The sequence below is a fragment of the Chenopodium album genome, chromosome 18 (assembly GCF_948465745.1).
Source record: "Chenopodium album chromosome 18, dcCheAlbu1.1, whole genome shotgun sequence".
Classification (NCBI taxonomy): domain Eukaryota; kingdom Viridiplantae; phylum Streptophyta; class Magnoliopsida; order Caryophyllales; family Amaranthaceae; genus Chenopodium; species Chenopodium album.
In genome coordinates, this window is record NC_137851.1 from 737,753 (window position 1) to 758,323 (window position 20,571).

The following is a 20,571-nucleotide window of genomic DNA, read 5'->3' on the forward strand; positions in this document are numbered from 1 at the left end:
TCATAATTCATATGCAAACATGAGAAATAGTACTCTTGACTCTTTCTCTCCTTTCTCTTCCAAATACACCGCACCAAATACGAAATCTATCCATTTTCCATAAGTCTTCTTCAATCGTACGAGTAAATAACTATTGATCTTAATTAATAGCATGCAAAAAGAAAAAGAAAATGTATACCTTCAATTGTGAAATAGATGTGCTTTACAAAAGTTTTATAAAGGGTAAAATTCTTTAATTAAGAGAAATTGTTCCAGCAAAATAGTACATGATTCAGGAGTCTTATAATCATACGCCGTCTTCTTCAGTCCGTATATGATTATAAGAATTAGTAATCTATATGAGATAGAAGACGAGAGTAGTTGGCTAGTTTTTCGACTTTCAAGCGTGAGGGCAGAGGTCGAATCTCGTCAAGCTTATTTTAGGAGAAATTTCCCTTAAATCCCCCCTTTTAAAATAGACCTTCTTACCCATATTAAAAAATAAAATTAAAAAAAAAAAAAAAAAAAGAATTAGTACTCCATATTAGATTCCTATAAGAGTAGTTACTGTTTTCATTGCTCAAAAAAAAGTTACTGTATTTTTCAGTAACATGACATCATGGTGAATAATATAAATCTTAATTAACCACACTAGAAATGCAAGCGATGTCGATATGTCCGAGTGGTTAAGGAGACAGACTTGAAATCTGTTGGGCTTCGCCCGCGCAGGTTCGAACCCTGCTGTCGACGTATTTTTTGGTTCGTGCTGTCGGTGTACCCATGTGAGTCCAAGACTCTAAGTAATAAAGAAGTGAAAGTCCCACACCGATTATTTGGAGAAAAAACTGCAAGTTTATATTCCATAATCAGTAGACTACTTAGCACGACCTTACTTGAACAGGATCTGTTCTATAGAATCGTACCTCTGTATCCTTGAGTTCTAAGGAGACAGAAAACCAAGTCTGGTGGATGAACTGTGACCGTGTGGTCAGAGCGTGATTAACAGCTACCTTTGGTTCTCGGACTACTGGTGCCGTAGATGATCGTTCCCCAGCTCCACTGTGAACTTGGGATGATCACACGGTTGTCTGACAGACTCCCTCATTTTTGTTTCATAGAAAAATAGATCATCGATTATTGTTGTTACAATGTGTGTTACTATAAAGTTTGTTTTCCTATATATTCTAGTCTTCTGGAGCAAAAGGATTAGCAGTTGATAAGCATGACTTCGACTTACTGAGCTAAGCTTCTTGAACTTTTAATTTGCCTGAGTTATAGTCAATTCATATGAATATTTATTAGGAGTATCTACTATTGTATTAGTGAGAAATTTTTAAGTCCCACATCGGTCTCTTACATATGTGAGGCTCGTAGCAGATTATGGATATATGCACTTGCAAAGTTGCAAGGCATGCATTTTGGTTGAATGAAATTACTTGAACCTGCTGATCTGTTCCATAGGCGAGTTCAATTCTCCCAAGTGCTCGTGTACAGGTAGCAGACTAGGCAATTAGTTGGAGTTGTAAATCAGGTTACCATCACTTACCATAACCAAAGTAACAGGATATCTGATACACGAGTGTTGAATATTACCTACAGTCTGCTAGGACTGCTACGCCGCTTCTGGCCATTTTAACATTGTGGCATTCACTGTAAATGTAAAATGGTGTAATGTGACAAACAGATCTGAAATTTAATAGATGTTCCGGTCAGAAACTTGGAAACTAGAGGGTGTAACGCGATGAACAACTATTTAACTTTGTCTATGGATCTATGCGATGAACTATTTAGCTTAGTCCATGAATCTTCACGGATATGTACATCAGAGCTCAAATTCTTAATCTTGCAAAAATGTTATTCACTAGTCATTACGTCAATGATTAAAACTTAATTTTGTGTAATGGTTTGACTTTCACTGCTATATACGAAGTATGTATTTGTTAATGATCCTCTTTACACTCGGTATAAATATTTTATATCTTAATCAAATGCCAGATTAGTCAATATGTCCGAGTGGTTAAGGAGACAGACTTGAAATCTGTTGGGCTAAGCCCGCGCAGGTTCGAACCCTGCTGTTGACGATTTTTGCTTTTTAATTTTTTTTTAATTCAATTGCTGTTATACATTACTTTGGACGTAATTGACATTTTTGATAGTTGAATATGAGAGAGCTATCAAAGAAGACTAGATTCAACAAATTCAGTCTTAAACCAAAGTTTAAGGCAACCCTGCTGTTGACGATTTTTGCTTTTTAATTTTTTTTTAATTCAATTGTTGTTATACATTACTTTGGACGTAATTGACACTTTTGATAGTTGAATATGAGAGAGCTATCAAAGAAGACTAGATTCAACAAATTCAGTCTTAAACCAAAGTTTAAGGCATGGATTTGTCAAATTTCTTAGAAGTAAACATATACATGTATAACCGTATTATTGTCAATTGACTTTCCTTATTTGGATATATTTTGGACCATTGCATGAAGGTTATTTCATTCACCAAAAACAAATGTTATTCTTGCACTTTGATGCGTATTTTGACGACTAATTTATGAATGGAAGAATTTAAGTGATTTTATTGGTAGAAATTCAAAAGGTAGTCTTAAGAGCCGACGACTTCTATGTTTGATTTTAGGAGCAACGATCTCTAAAGTCTAAAGTCTAAAGTCTAAACCCTAGTTATTGTATACCGTACTTATAAGCTAGTAGTGTCAGTGGATACAACTATTGTTGAAATATTTAGAGTATTGATGACAAAATTCAACTCCGCCAGTGGGTTTCCCGCTGCCAGTCCCAAGCCTGGATAAAGGAGGAGGGTTACGGTAGGCCAGTGACAGCCAGTATAAAACTTCGTCACATCCCATGACATGAGCCAAACAGATATTTTCGTGGGGGCGTTCCCTACTCAGCGACGCGCTGCACTTCCTAGACCCGGGTGTAGTGATAAGAATGCAAGGGTTGCTAGGTCGTCGCCCAGAAGCGACGCGCCACATTGCCCGAGTGTGGTGTCAAATGAGCAAGGGCGTGCCATTGGGGCGTTCCCTACTGAGCGACGCGCTGCACTTCCCAGACCCGGGTGCAGTGATAAGTATGTAAGGGTTGCTAGGTCGTCGCCCAGAAGCGACGCGCCATATTGCCCAATTGTGGTGTCAAATAATCAAGGGCTTGGAGTTGGGATCAGGAGGGAGCGTGGGAGAAAAGAATTTAGTTTGCGGATTGGTTCTTGGAATGTGGGGTCTCTTACGGGAAAATCAGCAGAATTGGTAGAAGTAATGAAAAGACGACGCGTGAACATCATGTGCCTCCAAGAGACAAGATGGACAGGAGAAGGAGCTCGAGGCTTGGTTTTGGGGTATAAGGTATGGTATGTTGGGCAAGAAACGAGCCACAGAACAAGGAATGGTGGAGCTAGGAACGGAGTTGGTGTGGTTCTCGATGAGAGGTTGGCAAAAGAGGTGATCGAGGTCTATCGGAAGAACGATAGGTTGATAAGGCTGAAGTTGCTATGTGGCAAGGAGATTGTGAATGTTATCAGTGCTTATGCTCCCCAAGTGGGTTTAGATGCAGAAGAGAAACGACAATTTTGGGAGGACCTAGACGAGGTGGTGCAGGGTGTCCACCACTCAGAGAAGTTATATATTGGAGGGGATCTAAATGGGCACGTTGGGGCGAGCCGAGATGGCTATGAGAGTGTCCATGGAGGCTTTGGGTATGGGCAGAGGGACGCCGGTGGTGAAGCTATTATGGATTTTGCCCAATCATATGATTTAATTTTGGCTAATACTTGGTTTAAGAAGAGGGATTCACACTTGATAACTTTTCGGAATGGAGCAAATGCAACTCAAATAGACTTCCTGCTCACAAGGAGCATAGATAGACAAAGTTGCATAAACTGTAAGGTTATCCCAGGGGAGAGTGTGGTCACCCAACACCGGCTATTGGTAATGACTATTCGTCTGAAAGAGAAGGCGAAGAAAAAAGTTAGACAAGAAGAACCAAGGATAAGATGGTGGACCCTAAGGGATGCAAAAGCTAAGGTTTTTACAGAAAAGGTAATTGAAGAAGCGGATTGGGATGGAGAGGTGGATCCGGACATGACTTGGGTACGAATGAAGAACTGTTTCCTAAGAGTGGCCAAAGAGGTCTTAGGGGAAGTAAGGGGAAGAACTTCGGTACAGAGAGATACTTCGTGGTGGAATGAAGAGGTGAAAGCAGTAATTAAGCAAAAAAGGGAATGCTATCAAGCCTTAGGAAAATGTAGGAGTGATGAAACCTTTGCAGCGTATAAGGAGGCTAAGAGTAAGGCAAAGGCAGCTGTTCGCCAAGCAAAAGAAAAGGCATATCAGGAGGTTTATGAAAAGCTTGATTCCAAGGAGGGAGAAAGGATCATTTATAAGATGGCAAAGAGAAGACAAGAGGCAAGGAAGGATATTGGCATGGTGAAGTGTGTCAAAGATAAGAACCAAATGGTCCTAGTGCAAGAGGAGGGCATCAAGGACAGGTGGAAGGGGTACTTCGATGAATTATTTAATGGAAGTAATGGAGTTGTGATAGGAGATACCTCTATGAGTGATGAAGAAATCAACATGGAGTATGTGCGAAGGATTAGGAGAGTAGAGGTGGAGATTGCACTGAGGAAGATGAAACCTAAGAAGGCGGTTGGCCCTGATGGGGTACCGATAGAGGTGTGGAGGTGTTTGGGTAAGATTGGTATTGATTGGTTAACAAACCTTTTCAACAAGATATGGACGGCTACAAGGATCCCACAAGATTGGAGGAAGAGCACCTTGGTCCCGGTTTATAAAAACAAAGGAGACGCTCAAGATTGTTCTAACTATCGAGGAATTAAGCTTATGAGCCATACTATGAAGTTGTGGGAAAGGGTGATTGAACAAAGGTTGAGGGCATGCACAAGCATTTCAGATAACCAATTTGGTTTTATGCCTGGGAGATCTACTATGGAGGCAATCCATTTGATAAGACAAATGATGGAGTTTTATAGGGTAAAGAAGAAAGATCTTCATATGGTCTTTATTGATTTAGAGAAGGCATATGACAAGGTGCCAAGAGAGATACTTTGGTGGGCAATGTTGAAAAAAGGTATCCCACGAAGGTATGTAGACCTAGTTAAGGATATGTATCGGGATGTGTCAACAAATGTGAGGACATGCGGAGGGTTGACAAAAGATTTCCCTATTACAATCGGATTGCATCAAGGGTCTGCATTAAGCCCTTTTCTTTTTGCAACGGTTCTAGATGAATTAACTAGACCAATTCAAGATGAGGTTCCATGGTGTATGCTGTTCGCAGATGATATCGTTTTGGTGGATGAGACTAAGGATGGGGTTAATGCCAAGTTGGAGCAATGGAGGCAAAGGTTGGAATCTAGAGGGTTTAAGCTAAGTCGGAGTAAGACTGAATATTTGGTATGTCGTTTTGGCACTCAGAGGGGGACAAGCAATGAAGTGGTGAGTTTGGATGGAAAGGATTTGACCATGAGTGAATGTTTTAAGTACCTAGGGTCGATCATCCAGAAGAATGGTGACATTGATCAAGACGTGACCCACAGGATTAAGTCAGGGTGGCTTAAATGGAGAGCGGCCACGGGAGTGTTATGCGACCGCAGCATTCCCTTAAAGTTGAAGGGAAAATTCTACAGGACTGCCATAAGACCAGTGTTGCTCTATGGTACAGAATGTTGGGCTTCTAAGAAAGAGCATATTAAAAAGATGGAGGTTACGGAAATGCGCATGTTAAGGTGGATGTGTGGAAACACTTTAAGAGATAGAATCAGAAATGAGGTTATTCGCAAGAAAGTAGGTGTGGCGGGCATTGTAGATAAATTAAGGGAAAATCGTCTGCGTTGGTTTGGACATGTAAGACGGAGACCCGAGGGTGCACCGGTGCGAAGAGTGGAAGAGTGGGACCATGGAGGGATTAAACGAGGAAGAGGGAGACCAAAGATGACTTGGTTGGAAGGAGTGAGGAAGGATATGAAGTGCATGGATTTACGTGAGGATGAAGTTTTGGATCGTAAGGGATGGAGGAGAAAGATTTATGTTGATGACTACACGGAATAATCAAATTTGGTTCATGTTAGCCGACCCCACTTTTGGGATTAAGGCTTTGATTGATTGATTGATTGATTGATGACAAAATTCATGTTGTTTAATTAGATTGCTTAGGCAAAGGTGTTGCAATTAATTAATCAAAAAATAAGAGCAAACCAAGGGAGTTGAGAACTCCATTGACGCAGCCCGATCGAGCTATGGCAGCCCGATCGAGCGCGAGAGTGAGGGTGAATCTCACTGAATCACCGCCCGATCGGGCCACCACCATTCGATCGGGCGCGTGTGCGAGGTGAGGAATAGACGTGTAACACCCCCAAATCTCCCTCTACGGAAATACTAGTATAATACGTATAACTATACCATAGAGATAGACTTAAGCGTATTACCGCCGCGTGATTACGCAAAACTACTCAAACTCACTAAATAAAGCATAAATAATAATAAATCAATGATTCAATAAATTCTCTTTTAAATCCAATAATTCAACCTTTAATAATAATAATCCAAACCCTTTTTTTTATAAATCCAACATGCTTTCAAAACCAATCCTTTTTAAACATGAATAATAAATTAATTAATCAAAACATGTTATAAAAATCAATACTCCAATTTAATTATTAAAACCAATCTTTTAAACATACTTTTATTTCATAAACCATAATTCAAGTCAATTTAATTCAATCACCATAAAATCATTCAAACATGCTCATTCAAATCAATCTTTTTTTTTTCAAGGTATCTAACCACCTAACGTACCTTGATCCTTGCTAGAAAAACCACACAAAAAGAACCTCAAAAACCTTGATTCCGAATATCAATCAACACTTCGCACTTTCAAAGTTCAATCACGAATACACTTTGCAAATAACATAACCATAAGGTTATCACAACATAAACTCAAATCTAATGTACATGGACTGTAAAACTCTTTTAAAATAATAATTTAATATAAAATTATAGCTTTGAAATAGGTATTTGTATTTTCGAAAACTAACCATGAAGAAGATAAAAGAATAGGATTAAAGAGAATTGGATTTTCGTAGGAAAGAATAGGCAGAACTTGCAGAGGTCATAACTCCTTCAATATAACTCCGAATTGGGTGATTCTTGAGCCTAAACTCAAGGATTTTTCGAGAGGAACAATCTTCTGTGAAACACCAATACCCCAAAAACTGACCAGAAGTTCCCGAAAACTGGCTTCAAAGGTATACGGGATAATATTTGTATGAAACGAGGAGAAGAAAAGTATGAAAAGGTTTAGGGAAAAGAAGAATAAGAGAGAAGAAGAGAATTGAGTTTTGGTATGAAGAATATGAGAGGTATGAAGGGGTATTTATAGGCTAGCTCATGCAAGAATTATGGCAAGAGAATGTGGGAAGAATTATGGCAAGTAGGGTTTAAGAGATTACTTGGAGAAGTGAGTAAAAGAATTAAGGAAAGTTTGGATATTAAGGTGATTGTGTATAATTGAATATGGAATTTATGTATGTCATGAAAAATAATAAGGACATTGGAATTACTTGGGGAATAATTAAGAAGAATGAATGGCAAGAAAATATGATGATTAGATATTAAAAAGATGGAGAAATAGAATTAAGGAAAATAAGAGATCTTAAGGAGATAATTAAAAATATAATTTACCAAAATAAGTCACCCAAAAATCCATCATGGTGGCTTTAGATATTTAGGGAATTAATTTGATAGTTTTAAGGAATTAAAAACAATTGTGTAAATAATATTTCTTGTATAAAATAATTAATTAATAAAATTCCAATTATTCACTAAATAAAATAACTAAGAAAAATCAGATTTTCTACACATAGAAAATCCAACAATTATAGTTAATAATTTAGGAATTTTCGGCCTTTTTAAATAAATAATAAAATATAATTTTGTTTAATTAAAATATCCGAAATATATATAAATAATCTGGTTTTTAAAATAAAATAAATGGATAATAAATCTTATCCAAAATCCAAAAATAATAATTGAGTTTTAAAATACTTTAGGCGCCAAAATTCAATTATCATTTTGGCTCCAAAATTCAAATAGTAAAATAAATTACTAAAGTACCCTTTTTAAGAGAATACTAATTAGAAAATAAGTTTCAAAAATACGAGGTATTACAAGATGATCAGCCGCCAGATCGAGCTACAGCCGCTCGATCGGGCCCGCACGCACATGATTGTTGCTGGAATTCTTCCGCCCGATCGGGCCCGGACGTTCTTTGGGTTTAATGTTGTTTGCATTTGACGGTTATTCACGTGGGTATGCTCTTGTATATATATTATCTAATTTATGATGAAAGTTGGGTGATGAAAAAGTACAAACAATAACTTCTTTCATTTTCTCTTGTTTTGCAAAGATTCTCTAATTATCATCATTACAAATCACACACTTATTTGCATTGTATTGTAATCATCCTACTTGTGATTGCAATTGTTCTTTGTTGTATCTCCTGAGTAAATTTCCGTGATACCCGGTTGTAGTATAGGGTCGGAATTATACTTTTGGGAAAGTGATTCCGTTCACGCCTCGAAGATTTTTCCGTTTATTTTCGTTTGCTATTCTTTGTGACCCTTGTTAAACATAAATCCCCAACAATCCAAAAGTATAATCTCTACAAAGATGGCAAATATGAAGGAAATGGTGACAAATTTCCTAAAATTGGACAAGTTCGAGGAGTGGTTTTACGAAGATGGTAAAAGTTCATAATTGCAATTTGGTGACATCTCTTGGAGTGGCGTTCGTTCTCATCCCCAAAGTTAATGGAGGAGGAAGACGAGTCGTTGGAGGCCACAAGGAAGAGGATCAAGAAGGAGAACGGTTTGTTCGATACCATTAAATTGATGCAATTCGCGGTAATCCATTATCGTTTTTATCCATGGCGAATTGGTTAGTATTTCTAATTTTCTATAATTATATATTGTTTTCCATGCTTGAAATGATGAATAGTTTATTCATTGTTTGATTTTATTTTATGATTATTTAGCATGGATGATTTATTATCAATTATGGTTTATTTGATGATGACTTTTTTATAGAAAGTATTAACATGTATTATTATGTTAATTTTTATTTATTATGTAATTGATATTGCATATGCTAATTGTGATTCATTGATTGTCGACTATTGATGGTAATTAATGTGGCAAGAGTTATGCTTTAATAAAGTATTTATTGGTCTATGTATGGTAAAAGGTCCGTTGTAGTTTTCAATGGGTCATGTGGTAATGACTAATGGCCACGGTAATTGGAATAATTTTTTGAGGTAATTCAAATGTCTTGATTTGATTCAAGTGATGTTCGTTTCGATAGGTCATGAATTTTATAATGTGGATAGTATGGTATATATTATTGTTTATTTAATTTATTCAAGTTTTTGAATTTATTGTTTTATTTGACAAGACTGATTTATTTTATGTTCTATGATGTTGTCTTGTGTAATTATTTTATGTAAATTCAGTTGTATAAGTGTATGTATATGAAACAAATTTGATGGCAATGAGGAGTTTGTCAAATTTGTATATATGTTGTATTAATTCTTAGGCATGAAACTGATTTTGGTTTATGATGAATGAGCTAGATGAATTTATCTTTCGTGATTCCATTTTTTGGAGGAAGAATTTAATTCTTGATTATCATGATGAAAGGATAGTTGATTTGAGAAAGTTTCGACAAAATATTGATTTATTTTGTTGGTTTTGATATGTCATGTGATGTTGCGGTAAAGGCAACTTAGTTATGACATATTTGATTATTTATTTAATATCATTGGTGTTGTCATGTAATTGATGTTTGATTTATGTTTTAATTATCTCATTTAAATCCAATGTGAAAAGAGTTATTTGTTGCTTGTTTAAGCGCATGAGTGATTTTCATTGCACATCTTCCTTAGGCAATATGAAATGTTTAGCAACTGTCATTGATGTTTTATCAACATGTTGCTATGTTTATTTAGTTTATTCTAAGGATGAAGCCTAGACATATTTAAAATCTACAAAGTGAAGTAGAGTTGCAAACAAACGGAATTATTTAGAAGTTAAGTATCGATAAAGGAGGTGAATGTTGTTGGCCAAGTTGTATCCTTTCTATAGGTTTAGTACATGAAACTACCGTGGTATATACATCACAACAAAATGGTGTAGCGGAAAAGGAAGAATAGGACACTAGAAGAAATGATTAATTCTATGTTGTCATATTCGGGTTTAAGTGATGGGTTTTGGAGTGAAACCGTTTTAACGGCATGTTACACGTTAAATCGTGTTCCCATTAAAGGGAAGGATGTTACCCCATATGAGCAATAGTACAAAAGAAAACCAAACTTGAGTCATCTCAAAATTTGGGGATGTAGGGCAATTGTAAAAATGCCAGAACCTAAATGTAAAAGTTAGGTGAAACAGGAGTTGAATGCAATTTTATAGGATATGCGGTACATAGCAAATCCTATAGGTTCTATGTAATAGAGCAAATGGCTTTTGGTCGGTTCACACCACCATTGAGTCAAGGGATGCATGATTTGATGAAATGAGATTTTCTTCAATTCCTAGATCAAAGGATGTAACTCTGAATACCAAAGCTGAAAGTTTTGATCAAGGTTTCATTTATCAAGAGGTGGATGACCAAACTCATTTAGAGAAGGCATCTACATCATCATCACAACTAAGGATAAGTAAGAGGCCAAGGAAAGCAAAAACCTTTGGACCGGATTTTCATGTGTACTTGTTTGAAGGATCAAGGGATGAAGTTACACTAAAATTTCCATACATTTTTAGTGTGGAAGGTGATCCTTTGACCTAGATGAGACTATGAAGTCTTGGGATGTTCCATTTGGAAGGAAGTAATTAATGATAAGATGAAATCTATCATGGGAAACAACACTTGGATGTTAGCTAATTTACCGCCTATTTTAAACTAATAGGGTACAAATGGATCTTCAGAAATTGAGGATTGATAGAAATGTTAAAAGGTTCAAGGCCCGGCGAGTGGCATAAGGTATATGCACCTGTAACTAGAATCTCAACAATTAGATCGTTAATTGCATTTGCAGCAATTTAAAATTTAGTGATCCATCAAATGGATGTCAAGACTGTGTTCTTGAATGGAGATTTAGAAGAATAGGTTTATATGCGACAACCGGAAGGGTTTATTGTGGAAGGCTAATAGGCAAAAGTTTGCAAGTCATTTAAATCACTGTATAGGCACCTAAGCAATGACATCAATAGTTTGATGGGTAGTGTTGTCTAATGGTTTTAAGTTATATAAGTTAGACATGTGAGTATAGGAAATTTTATGACAACGGTCAAGGTGTCATAATTTTTTTATATGTAGATGACATGTAGATCTTTGGATGGAACGGATTTGTCACAAGTTGAAATGACAAAATCTTTCCTTAGTTCATAGTTTTTCATGAAAGACATGGAAAAGCGGATGTCATCTTGGGCATAAGAATAAAGAAAGAAAAAGGGAATTTGATCTTGTCACAATATCATTATATTGAGAAAAGTTCTCAGGAAGTTCAATGTTAATAAAAGTTCGATCTTTCTTTATTCAACACCTATGGATCCTAGCATAAAGTTATTACCTAATAAAGGTAATGCAGTGTCACAACTAGAATTTGCTAGAGTTATAGGATGTTTTGTTGTATGCCATGACAAGTACTAGGTCGGCTATCGCTTATGCGATTGGTCAAATGAGTAGGTTCACTAGTAATCCTAGAATGCTAAATTGACAAATGGTTCATAGTTTGTTGAAGTACTTGAATGAAACCATGGATTATGGTTTGTGATTTAGTGGATATCCTTCGGTTATTGAAGGATACTCGGATGTAAGTTGGATCTCAAATAGAGATCATTCATCCACAAGTGGATGGGTATTCCCATATGTAGGGGTGAGCATGGATCGGATATCCGATCCGAATTCCAATTTCGGATCGGATATCCGTATCCGAAAATTCAAAAATTTGATATCCGTATCCGATCCGAAATTATCGGATATCCGACTTTTCGGGTATCCGATAATTTCGGATCGGATAGTTCGGATATCCAATATCCAATCAATTTAATAATATTGTTAAAAATTTAATTATCTGTTGGTTTTTAAAGGCAAATTGATATTTTATTGAACTTCAAGAGTCATTTCATCTTTGTCCAGTATATTAATTATTAACACTCATAACTACAAGAACAAACTCGTAATTAGCAACTATAATTCTTCAAAATTTTTGAATCTAAATATCCCACAAAATCCAGAATCTAAATGATAAAAACTCAAATGAAAAAACCAAATCAGAATTGAAATCAAAGTACCCAAAAAAATATACGAATCATATACAAAAAAAATTGTGAAAAACGAAATTAATTTACATAAATAATCTGTAAAAAAATGTAGATGCCCATTCTCCGTTCACATGGTTCTCAAAGCAGAAGAACGAACGGCGAGAACGAAACCACAAAGTCACCTAAATGAACGGTGAGAACGCGACGGTGGTGAGAACGAAACCACAAAGTCGACTGAAGGAACGAAACAGCGAAGGTAGTAAGTAGCTGTTGATGAGATCTGAGATATTGAGATTTATATTTGAGAAGATGAAAGGAGAGAGAAAGTTAGAGAGAGATGAGGAAAGGAGAGAGAGAGAGAGAGTTAGAGAGATGGTGAGAAAAGAGGCAGTAGGGGTCTGGGGGAGTTTTGAGGGAATTAGGGTTAGTTATTTGGGCCTTGGGCCTTTGAGGGTATCATTTATTCACCAAAACATAGTGCGTAACAATAAGTGATTTTTGGGATTTCGGATAATCGGATATCCGAAATCCAAAATTTGGATATCCGATATCCGATCCGATATCCGATTTTTTCGGATCGGATATCCGATCCGAAATTTGTTTCGGATCGGATATCCATATTTTTCGGATCAAATACGGATCGAATCATCGGATTTTCGGATTTTCAGATAGTTTTGCTCAGCCCTACCCATATGGGGGAGGTGCCATTTCATGAGCATCTAAGAAGCTAATTAACTTGTATTGCGGATTCTATAAGACATTGGAGTTCATTGCATTACATTCCGCTGGTAAAGAAGCAAAATGGTTAAGGGTTTTAATGCATGATGAGATTTCTTTGTTGGCAAAGCCAATATCACTAATAGTGATGAATTGTGATAACAATGTAATTTTTGGCTAAGGCATATATCCAAGTGTATAATGGTGAGTTAAGAAATATTGGTGTAAGGTATTATTACATCCAAGGACTTAACAAGGATAGTGTAAAAACTATTGTTTATTTTTGTACGAAGTTAAATCTCGCCAGTTGCTTTAAAAGCATGGTTAGAGATGTTAATATAAAGGATGGCAATCTCTAAGATTGGAGCCCTATGATATTCACAATTAAGGGAATCTCAACTTCACGCCCAATAAGACGTTGGGTCTTAAGTTCAATGAGATTAATTCTCTTGATTGATGATTGGGAACTTGTTTATCATCCAAGGTTAAGTTCCAGTTTTACTGTGATGAAAAGAGGTTGTTTTAACTTAATAGAATTCCTGATATAATACTCGGTCACATGAGCATGTTTGAAAGTCTACCTATATAAGTACGAAGTTTAGCCGCTTCAAGAAGCTATTGGGGCATAGCTTTGATGTACTTATGAATAGATATGGACACATGGCTTATAGTGTCGAGTTAATACGTATTTAAGTAATTAATCTTGTGTGTGTAACATCTTCAAGTTTCCAATATGTGTTGCTTTTGGTTCAAACGTTTTACGATACCAAATGGATACGGATTCTTGAATTATATGTTTCACTAAGTGGAAGTTCAAGTCTTTGTACACTTTCATTTATGCATGAGATTGTTTTGTGATGATGATGTTATTTTGCAATGAGTCAATTTTAATACTCTAAATGGGGGAGGATTGTTGAAATATTTAGAGTATTGGTGACAAAATTCATGTTGTTTAATTAGATTACTTAGGCAATGGTGTTGCAATTAATTAATCAAAAAATAAGAGCAAACCAAGGGAGTTGAGAACTCCATTGACGCAGCCCGATCGAGCTATGGCAGCCTGATCGAGCGCGAGAGTGAGGGTGAATCTCACTGAATCGCCGCCCGATCGGGCCACCACCATTCGATCGGGCGCGTGTGCGAGGTGAAGAATAGACGATCAACTGCCAGATCGAGCCACAACTGCTCGATCGGGCCCGCACGCACATGATTGTTGCTGGAATTCTTTCGCCCGATCGGGCGGTTGTTAGCCCGATCGGGTCCGGACGTTTTCTGGGTTTAATGTTGTTTGCATTTGACGGTTATTCACGTAGGTATGCTCTTGTATATATATTATCTAATTTATGATGAAAGTTGGGTGATGAAAAAGTACGAACATTAACTTCTTTCATTTTCTCTTGTTTTGCAAAGATTCTCTAATTATCATCATTACAAATCACATACACTTATTTGCATTGTATTGTAATCATTCTACTTGTGATTGCAATTGTTCTTTGTTGTATCTTCTGAGTAAATTTCCGTGATACCCGGTTGTAGTATAGGGTCAGAATTATACTTTTGGGAAAGTAATTCCGTTCACGCCTCAAAGATTTTTCCGTTTATTTTCGTTTGCTATTCTTTGTGACCCTTGTTAAACACAAATCCCCAACAACTATACAAGAATATTGCAACAAATAATTGATCAAAGCTTTGTAAGTCTAAAATTACAACAAATACGATTTGTGAATGATGCGTGGGATCAATTCGTTTTTGACCAGATGGAACATTTGAAAAATCACCTTTATGCCCCATTGGAGGGTATAGTATAGCCAATCAGCAAAGAATTTGGTGTCTTAGTTCTTAACTAGTCAGGGAATCATCAAAATTAGTTTAGCAAGTGGACTTCAAAAAGTTTTCCACCTTATTTTTAACTATACATTATCCTATTTTATATAGTAATAATACAATGCATTGATACAAGTATTTAACAAAAGCATATAGTATACCAGTAGTTTAATATTCATGTTTACATCCATATAAAAATGTGCTTAATCTTAATGCTCAACTTGCAAGTTGCAACTTTATTTGTATTGTACTTTTATATAGGATGTTTCTTTGCCTAATAGTCTTATATTCTTGGCTCTTGATATACATCAACAACATTGATACTATTAACTCATGCAACTTTATGTAGAGCTTATTAATTTTTGACCCAAATCTCAACCTTTACTCCTGAAATTAAAATAATCTATTTTTCGGCCCAAATTCTAACACAACCCTTGATTAGCTCTATACCTTTATGCACATCGATGTAAAAATTTTATTCCAAGTTCCTACTATTTGATTTATGGATTATGCCCATCAAAATTTACGCGCAAAATAAAGAGAAAAGTATTTCTTACCAACCAAAGTGGGTCCTCAATCCTAAATCTTGTTCATGTAATTTGTATAGCCACCATTGACCCTAAATACATACTAATAGAAAAATCTAAAGTGGGAAAAAGAGAAGAAGGATCAATTGTTCTATTAATGAGACCAAATTGTCAATTCTTCTATTATCTTTCCACTTATGAAAAGTATACTCTCTCACTATTCTTTCATTATTCTCATGTCAACTTTCTTTTCACTTTTTTTCCACCATCAAATCTAACAAGAAAAATCATAACACCCATCAAAATTTTATTTCTTAATTCCATAATTTATTCTATATATCAAATATTATATAATATACACCAATTAATACATAATATATCACACTATATTCTACAAATTTACAATAACATACATATAAAGTTACACGAATAATATGAAAATTAGTTAAGACATGAAAATGAAAATAAGAGGTGGAATATGGTGTAAAATGGTGTTTTCTATCATCTCTCTTCTGGGGTTGGCTTGCATATTGTATTTCATCTTAAACCGTTCAGTTGAATCACCAAAGCATCAGACGGTGGATGTTTACTTTAATTCGACGGCTGAGATTGCTCGGACCGATGATGATTATATCTGCGCCACACTGGATTGGTGGCCTTCTGATAAGTGTGACTATGATTCTTGTAGTTGGGGTGAAACCTCTCTTCTCAATCTGGTATTCTTTTTTACCTTTTTTCTTCATCTAGTTTCATTGTTATGATTATGTTGTGGTGAATGAATGCATGAAGTATAGTGTTTTTGTATACTTCTATTCTCTTTATACAAGTTTTGCATTCATGTATTCATAACCCGATACTAAACTTACCTGGGTTATAATACTCTTTTCGTTTTCAAATAAAAGTCTCATTTGCCTTTTGCACACATGCATGAGACATAAACACTTTTAATTGAAATACAACATTTTTGGAGATAGACTCGACAAAAGTTTTTCATAACAAGATGCTTTGAATGTTAACAAACTTGTATATATGACTAGTACCCAGCTTTAATTAAGCTTTGGTTGATTAACTCAGCACCTAGATATGACTGAAATAGAATTCTTCCCTCTAAATCAAAATGCTAAGTTAGAAGAAGAAAGTACTTAAAATCTAGAATAGCTGATAACAGGATCAAAATTGATTAAAGAAAGCTTAAAAACAAAAAATTATAGATACAAATAGTATGAACCGAATTCAAAAAGTATGACTAAAGCGATACATAAGGATGATTGGATGAGAGAGTAGTAGACTAGTAGTGCAACACTATTTGTCATTTATCAACTTTATTTAAGAATTATTTGTTTTAACAAAATAAGCAATAAAGCATCAAGGAATAACTTTGCACTACAGTATATATTATTGGCTTTAATTTCCATTTGAAGTTCACAATGGTTGGTCCTTTAAATGAGGCCAACAAACTAAATTTCTTCCTCACAAACACAAAAGTTTCAAAGATTATGTCAAAAATACTCATTTGGAAAATTTTCCTTTCTTTCTTGTTGGGGATGAACAGCCCTTTTAAAAAATTACTCGTAATGTGCATTCATAAGTACACTTTACCTTAAATATAACGGTACGTACACCAATATTTGCAAATGAAGGACATAGGCCTCACGTAATCGAAACATACTAACAGGAGCACAATTTTCAATACTTATTAGGTGGGTGAAATACTTTGCTTTTGTTATGTAAACAATACATAATCATTTCAATAAAAATGGGAAATCATGACCACTTGAGTTTGCTATGTGCTTTGTATATGGCCTGCCCTATATGCAATGACTATGATGAAGCATGCTGATTATTACATACTTGTGACAAAAGGAATACGCAATAATATATTTATATTACTATCAATGATAATCAAATGACTAGCTAGGCAAATTGGATTAAAAACTACAAGTAAATGATTTCAGTTTTCACTTATTTTCTAATTGCATTTATCTTCGAAGAATTTAATTATCAACTCGCTTTCTCATGAGATAAGCCATTCTATAATCTTTCCACTTAGCCTAACAACTTTAGCCCGAGCCCAAATAGGTTAGGTTGATCGAGCGCGGGTGGCCAGGTGGGTCACTGGGTCATGGGCTAAGTCTTTGAGTTATGTTCATGCATGAACAAGCCCGGGTTAAATTTGACAAAAATATAGGTCTACCTATACTAGCCCAACCCAATTACTTGGTCCAAATCTAGGCCCAATCCAACTTACTGACCTATCTTTGAACTGGGCCAAGCCCACCACTACTAACAGTAGTTGATTAATATCTTAAGCATGGTAATCTTTGGATCAAATCTCGGCTACATTATTACCTTTTGAAGCTTTCTACATCTAACAAGAATGCACACGTATCTTCATCTGAGGTTTCACTGATTTCTTCTAATATGTGTCTTTGCTAACTGTAGGATCTGAACAGCACAATTTTGTCAAATGCTGTAAAGGGTAAGCTCGGTGCTCTACGCTGTAACAGTCTCCAGCATATATATGGAAATATGTAATAATGTTTTCATAAGATTTATGTGATCATCGTGGTATTGCAGCATTTTCTCCCCTGAAAATCAGAATGGGCGGAACATTACAGGATAGGCTAATCTACCAAACAAACGAGCAACAACCCTGTAACTCATTCATCAAAGACTCCTCTCAATTTCTTGGTTTCTCCCAAGGCTGTTTGCCCATGGCACGATGGGATGACCTTAACAGATTCTTCAAAGAGACGGGGTATGTACTAGTTTATTAACAAATTTCCTTGCCAACAATACATATCTAAACAAATGTATCTTTCGAGCCTTCTACAAAAACTTAATCAAAATCCAAGTAAAAATTTCGGAAGTCTTAAAAGGTTATATGGCATTTGTATGACTAGGGCTGTGGTCACTTTCGGGTTGAATGCACTGACAGGAAGAACTATAAACCCAGATGGGTCAACAAAAGGAGCTTGGGATCCCAGCAATGCTGAATCACTTATAAGCTACACAGTTAACAAGGGATACAGTATCTATGGATGGGAACTTGGTAAGGTGCTCTAAGTATGAATTGCTCACAAGATTTCAAGCGAATCAAAGTACTCGTTCCAAAATTATGACATATTGTTAATGCTCTGAACTATTGATAGGAAATGAACTCAGTGCAAGGGGAATAGGTGCAAGAGTAACAGCTCACCAGTATGCTTCAGATGTAAAAACCCTGCAAAATCTGATTGAAAAGGTGTATGTAGGCTCTGAGACAAAGCCTCTTATACTTGGCCCTGGAGGATTTTTTGATGCTACATGGTTCGCAGAGTTTATTGGCAAAACAACCAAGTCTCTCCAAGCAATCACCCACCATGTCTATAATCTTGGTGCAGGTAAAGTGGTAAACCACTCATTCTCTCAAAATCATCTGACTCGTAATATTAAGGAAATCAGCACAACCTACCAGAAACAGTCTCCCTATCAGATTAACTGGCAAAGTATTAGTATAACAAATAAGGCATTACAGGCTTACAGCTATGTACATCTTGACCAGTAGGACTAACATGAAAATAATAATTGCATACTCAGGAAGAAGGTAGGACTTTATAGGTAATTCGATAGCAAAAATAACCTTACCGTGAACCTTTTTTTTTTTTTTTTGATTTGCAGGTGACTACAATGGCCTTGTGGGTAATATATTAGATCCATCCCACCTCAACGGGGAAGCAAGAGTATTCAAAAAACTCCAACAGGACATAAGGAATTCAGGGACCTCAGCTGTTGCTTGGGTTGGTGAAGCAGGTGGTGCTTTTAACAGTGGTCGAAATCATGTTACGAATACTTTTGTGATGAGCTTCTGGTAAACATTCCACTCAATTACCCACTGAAACTCAGCTAAATTTTTGATGAACCTTGGCTTAAGCTTCCAGGCTTTTAATAAACAAAAACAGGTACTTAGATCAGCTTGGAATGGCAGCAACATATAATACCAAAACTTATTGCAGACAAACTTTGATAGGTGGAAATTATGGGCTTCTCGATAGATCTAATTTTGTGCCAAACCCTGATTATTACAGGTACTCTAACAATAAGTTTTATAGATATAATTGTTATGCAAGCAAAGCATATATTTTAAATTGCAGCAAATTTGTTTTATTACTGACTTGATAAAATTGGTAGCGCTCTTCTTTGGCATCGTTTGATGGGAAAACAAGTTCTCTCAACAAGCGTTTCTGGGATGAGTAATTTACGAGCATACACTCATTGCTCGAAGCAATCTGTGAGTACTACCAATTCCCATATCAAGTTCTTATCTTATAACATATGGATTTGAAAATTTTACACACAATATTTTAGCCACTTCAGTTAAAACAACAAGAAGCATTTCCTAAAACAATATTATATCTTCTTGAACAAAGAAAAAAAAAAAACTGTCCCACCTACTTCAAAAAGTATATGCCTAACTAAAGACATCCATAATTGAAACATTTAGTTTGAAATGGAAAGTTTAACTATACATTTTAAACTAGATCAAGTATATCATGCCATTCTTCCTCATTTTAAGGTTTTTTATGAATAAATTACTTGAAACTTTGAAAGGTGAAAATTCAGTAGAGGAAAGACAGGAAGTTGTATTTGACAAGGCTAAACTTGATCTGACATACCGTATTTATCCATTCAGCAAGGGATCACATTGCTCTTAATCAACCTTGACGCTGAGGCGACCCTTAGAGTCAACATATCTACAGAAACAGGCAGCATTTCAGCAGAAAACAGCGGACCATTTGCTAGGAAGTCCAAATTTGGTAAAATGCCAATATTTACTCAGAATATAAGAGAAGAGTACCACCTGACAGCCCCATATAGAGACTTGAGCAGCAAAAAAATGCTCCTAAATGGGAGAGTTTTGACTGTTGATTCCTCCGGAGACATACCAATACTGAAACCTGCAATTGTACATATAAATGATCCTATAACTATTGCCCCGTTTTCCATTGCATTTGTCCATATACCAAGCATTGTTTCAAACGTTTGCAAATAGAAACAGATAGAAATCATAATAGATTACAAATACACAGCATAAATGTACCAAATTTAAATCAATTCTAATATCAAATGAAGCTTTATAGTTCTGAAACTGTCTCGTCTCAACTGTATTTGTTACAATCCAAATCTGACTTCCATG

At 35.8% G+C, this 20,571-nt stretch overlaps 1 protein-coding gene and 3 non-coding genes across 4 annotated transcripts; all 4 read left to right on the forward strand.

Annotated features, from left to right (window-relative positions):
* Positions 1–647: 647 nt before the first annotated feature.
* Positions 648–729, forward strand: TRNAS-UGA (transfer RNA serine (anticodon UGA)). The gene has a single exon. It is a non-coding gene; the product is annotated as a tRNA-Ser (tRNA).
* Positions 730–862: 133 nt separating this feature from the next.
* Positions 863–1,077, forward strand: LOC145593369 (small nucleolar RNA U3). Its single transcript, XR_014102711.1, has one exon. It is a non-coding gene; the product is annotated as a small nucleolar RNA U3 (small nucleolar RNA).
* A 901-nt stretch (positions 1,078–1,978) lies between these two features.
* Positions 1,979–2,060, forward strand: TRNAS-UGA (transfer RNA serine (anticodon UGA)). The gene has a single exon. It is a non-coding gene; the product is annotated as a tRNA-Ser (tRNA).
* A 13,544-nt stretch (positions 2,061–15,604) lies between these two features.
* LOC145591092 (heparanase-like protein 3) lies at positions 15,605–20,523 on the forward strand. Its single transcript, XM_081647484.1, has 9 exons — positions 15,605–16,111; positions 17,838–17,874; positions 17,973–18,153; positions 18,299–18,447; positions 18,548–18,778; positions 19,056–19,245; positions 19,337–19,462; positions 19,566–19,665; positions 20,068–20,523. The coding sequence occupies exons 1-9, from the start codon at positions 15,848–15,850 to the stop codon at positions 20,425–20,427; spliced, it is 1,638 nt and encodes a 545-aa protein (XP_081503610.1). The 5' UTR covers positions 15,605–15,847; the 3' UTR covers positions 20,428–20,523.
* The last annotated feature ends 48 nt before the right edge of the window (positions 20,524–20,571 follow it).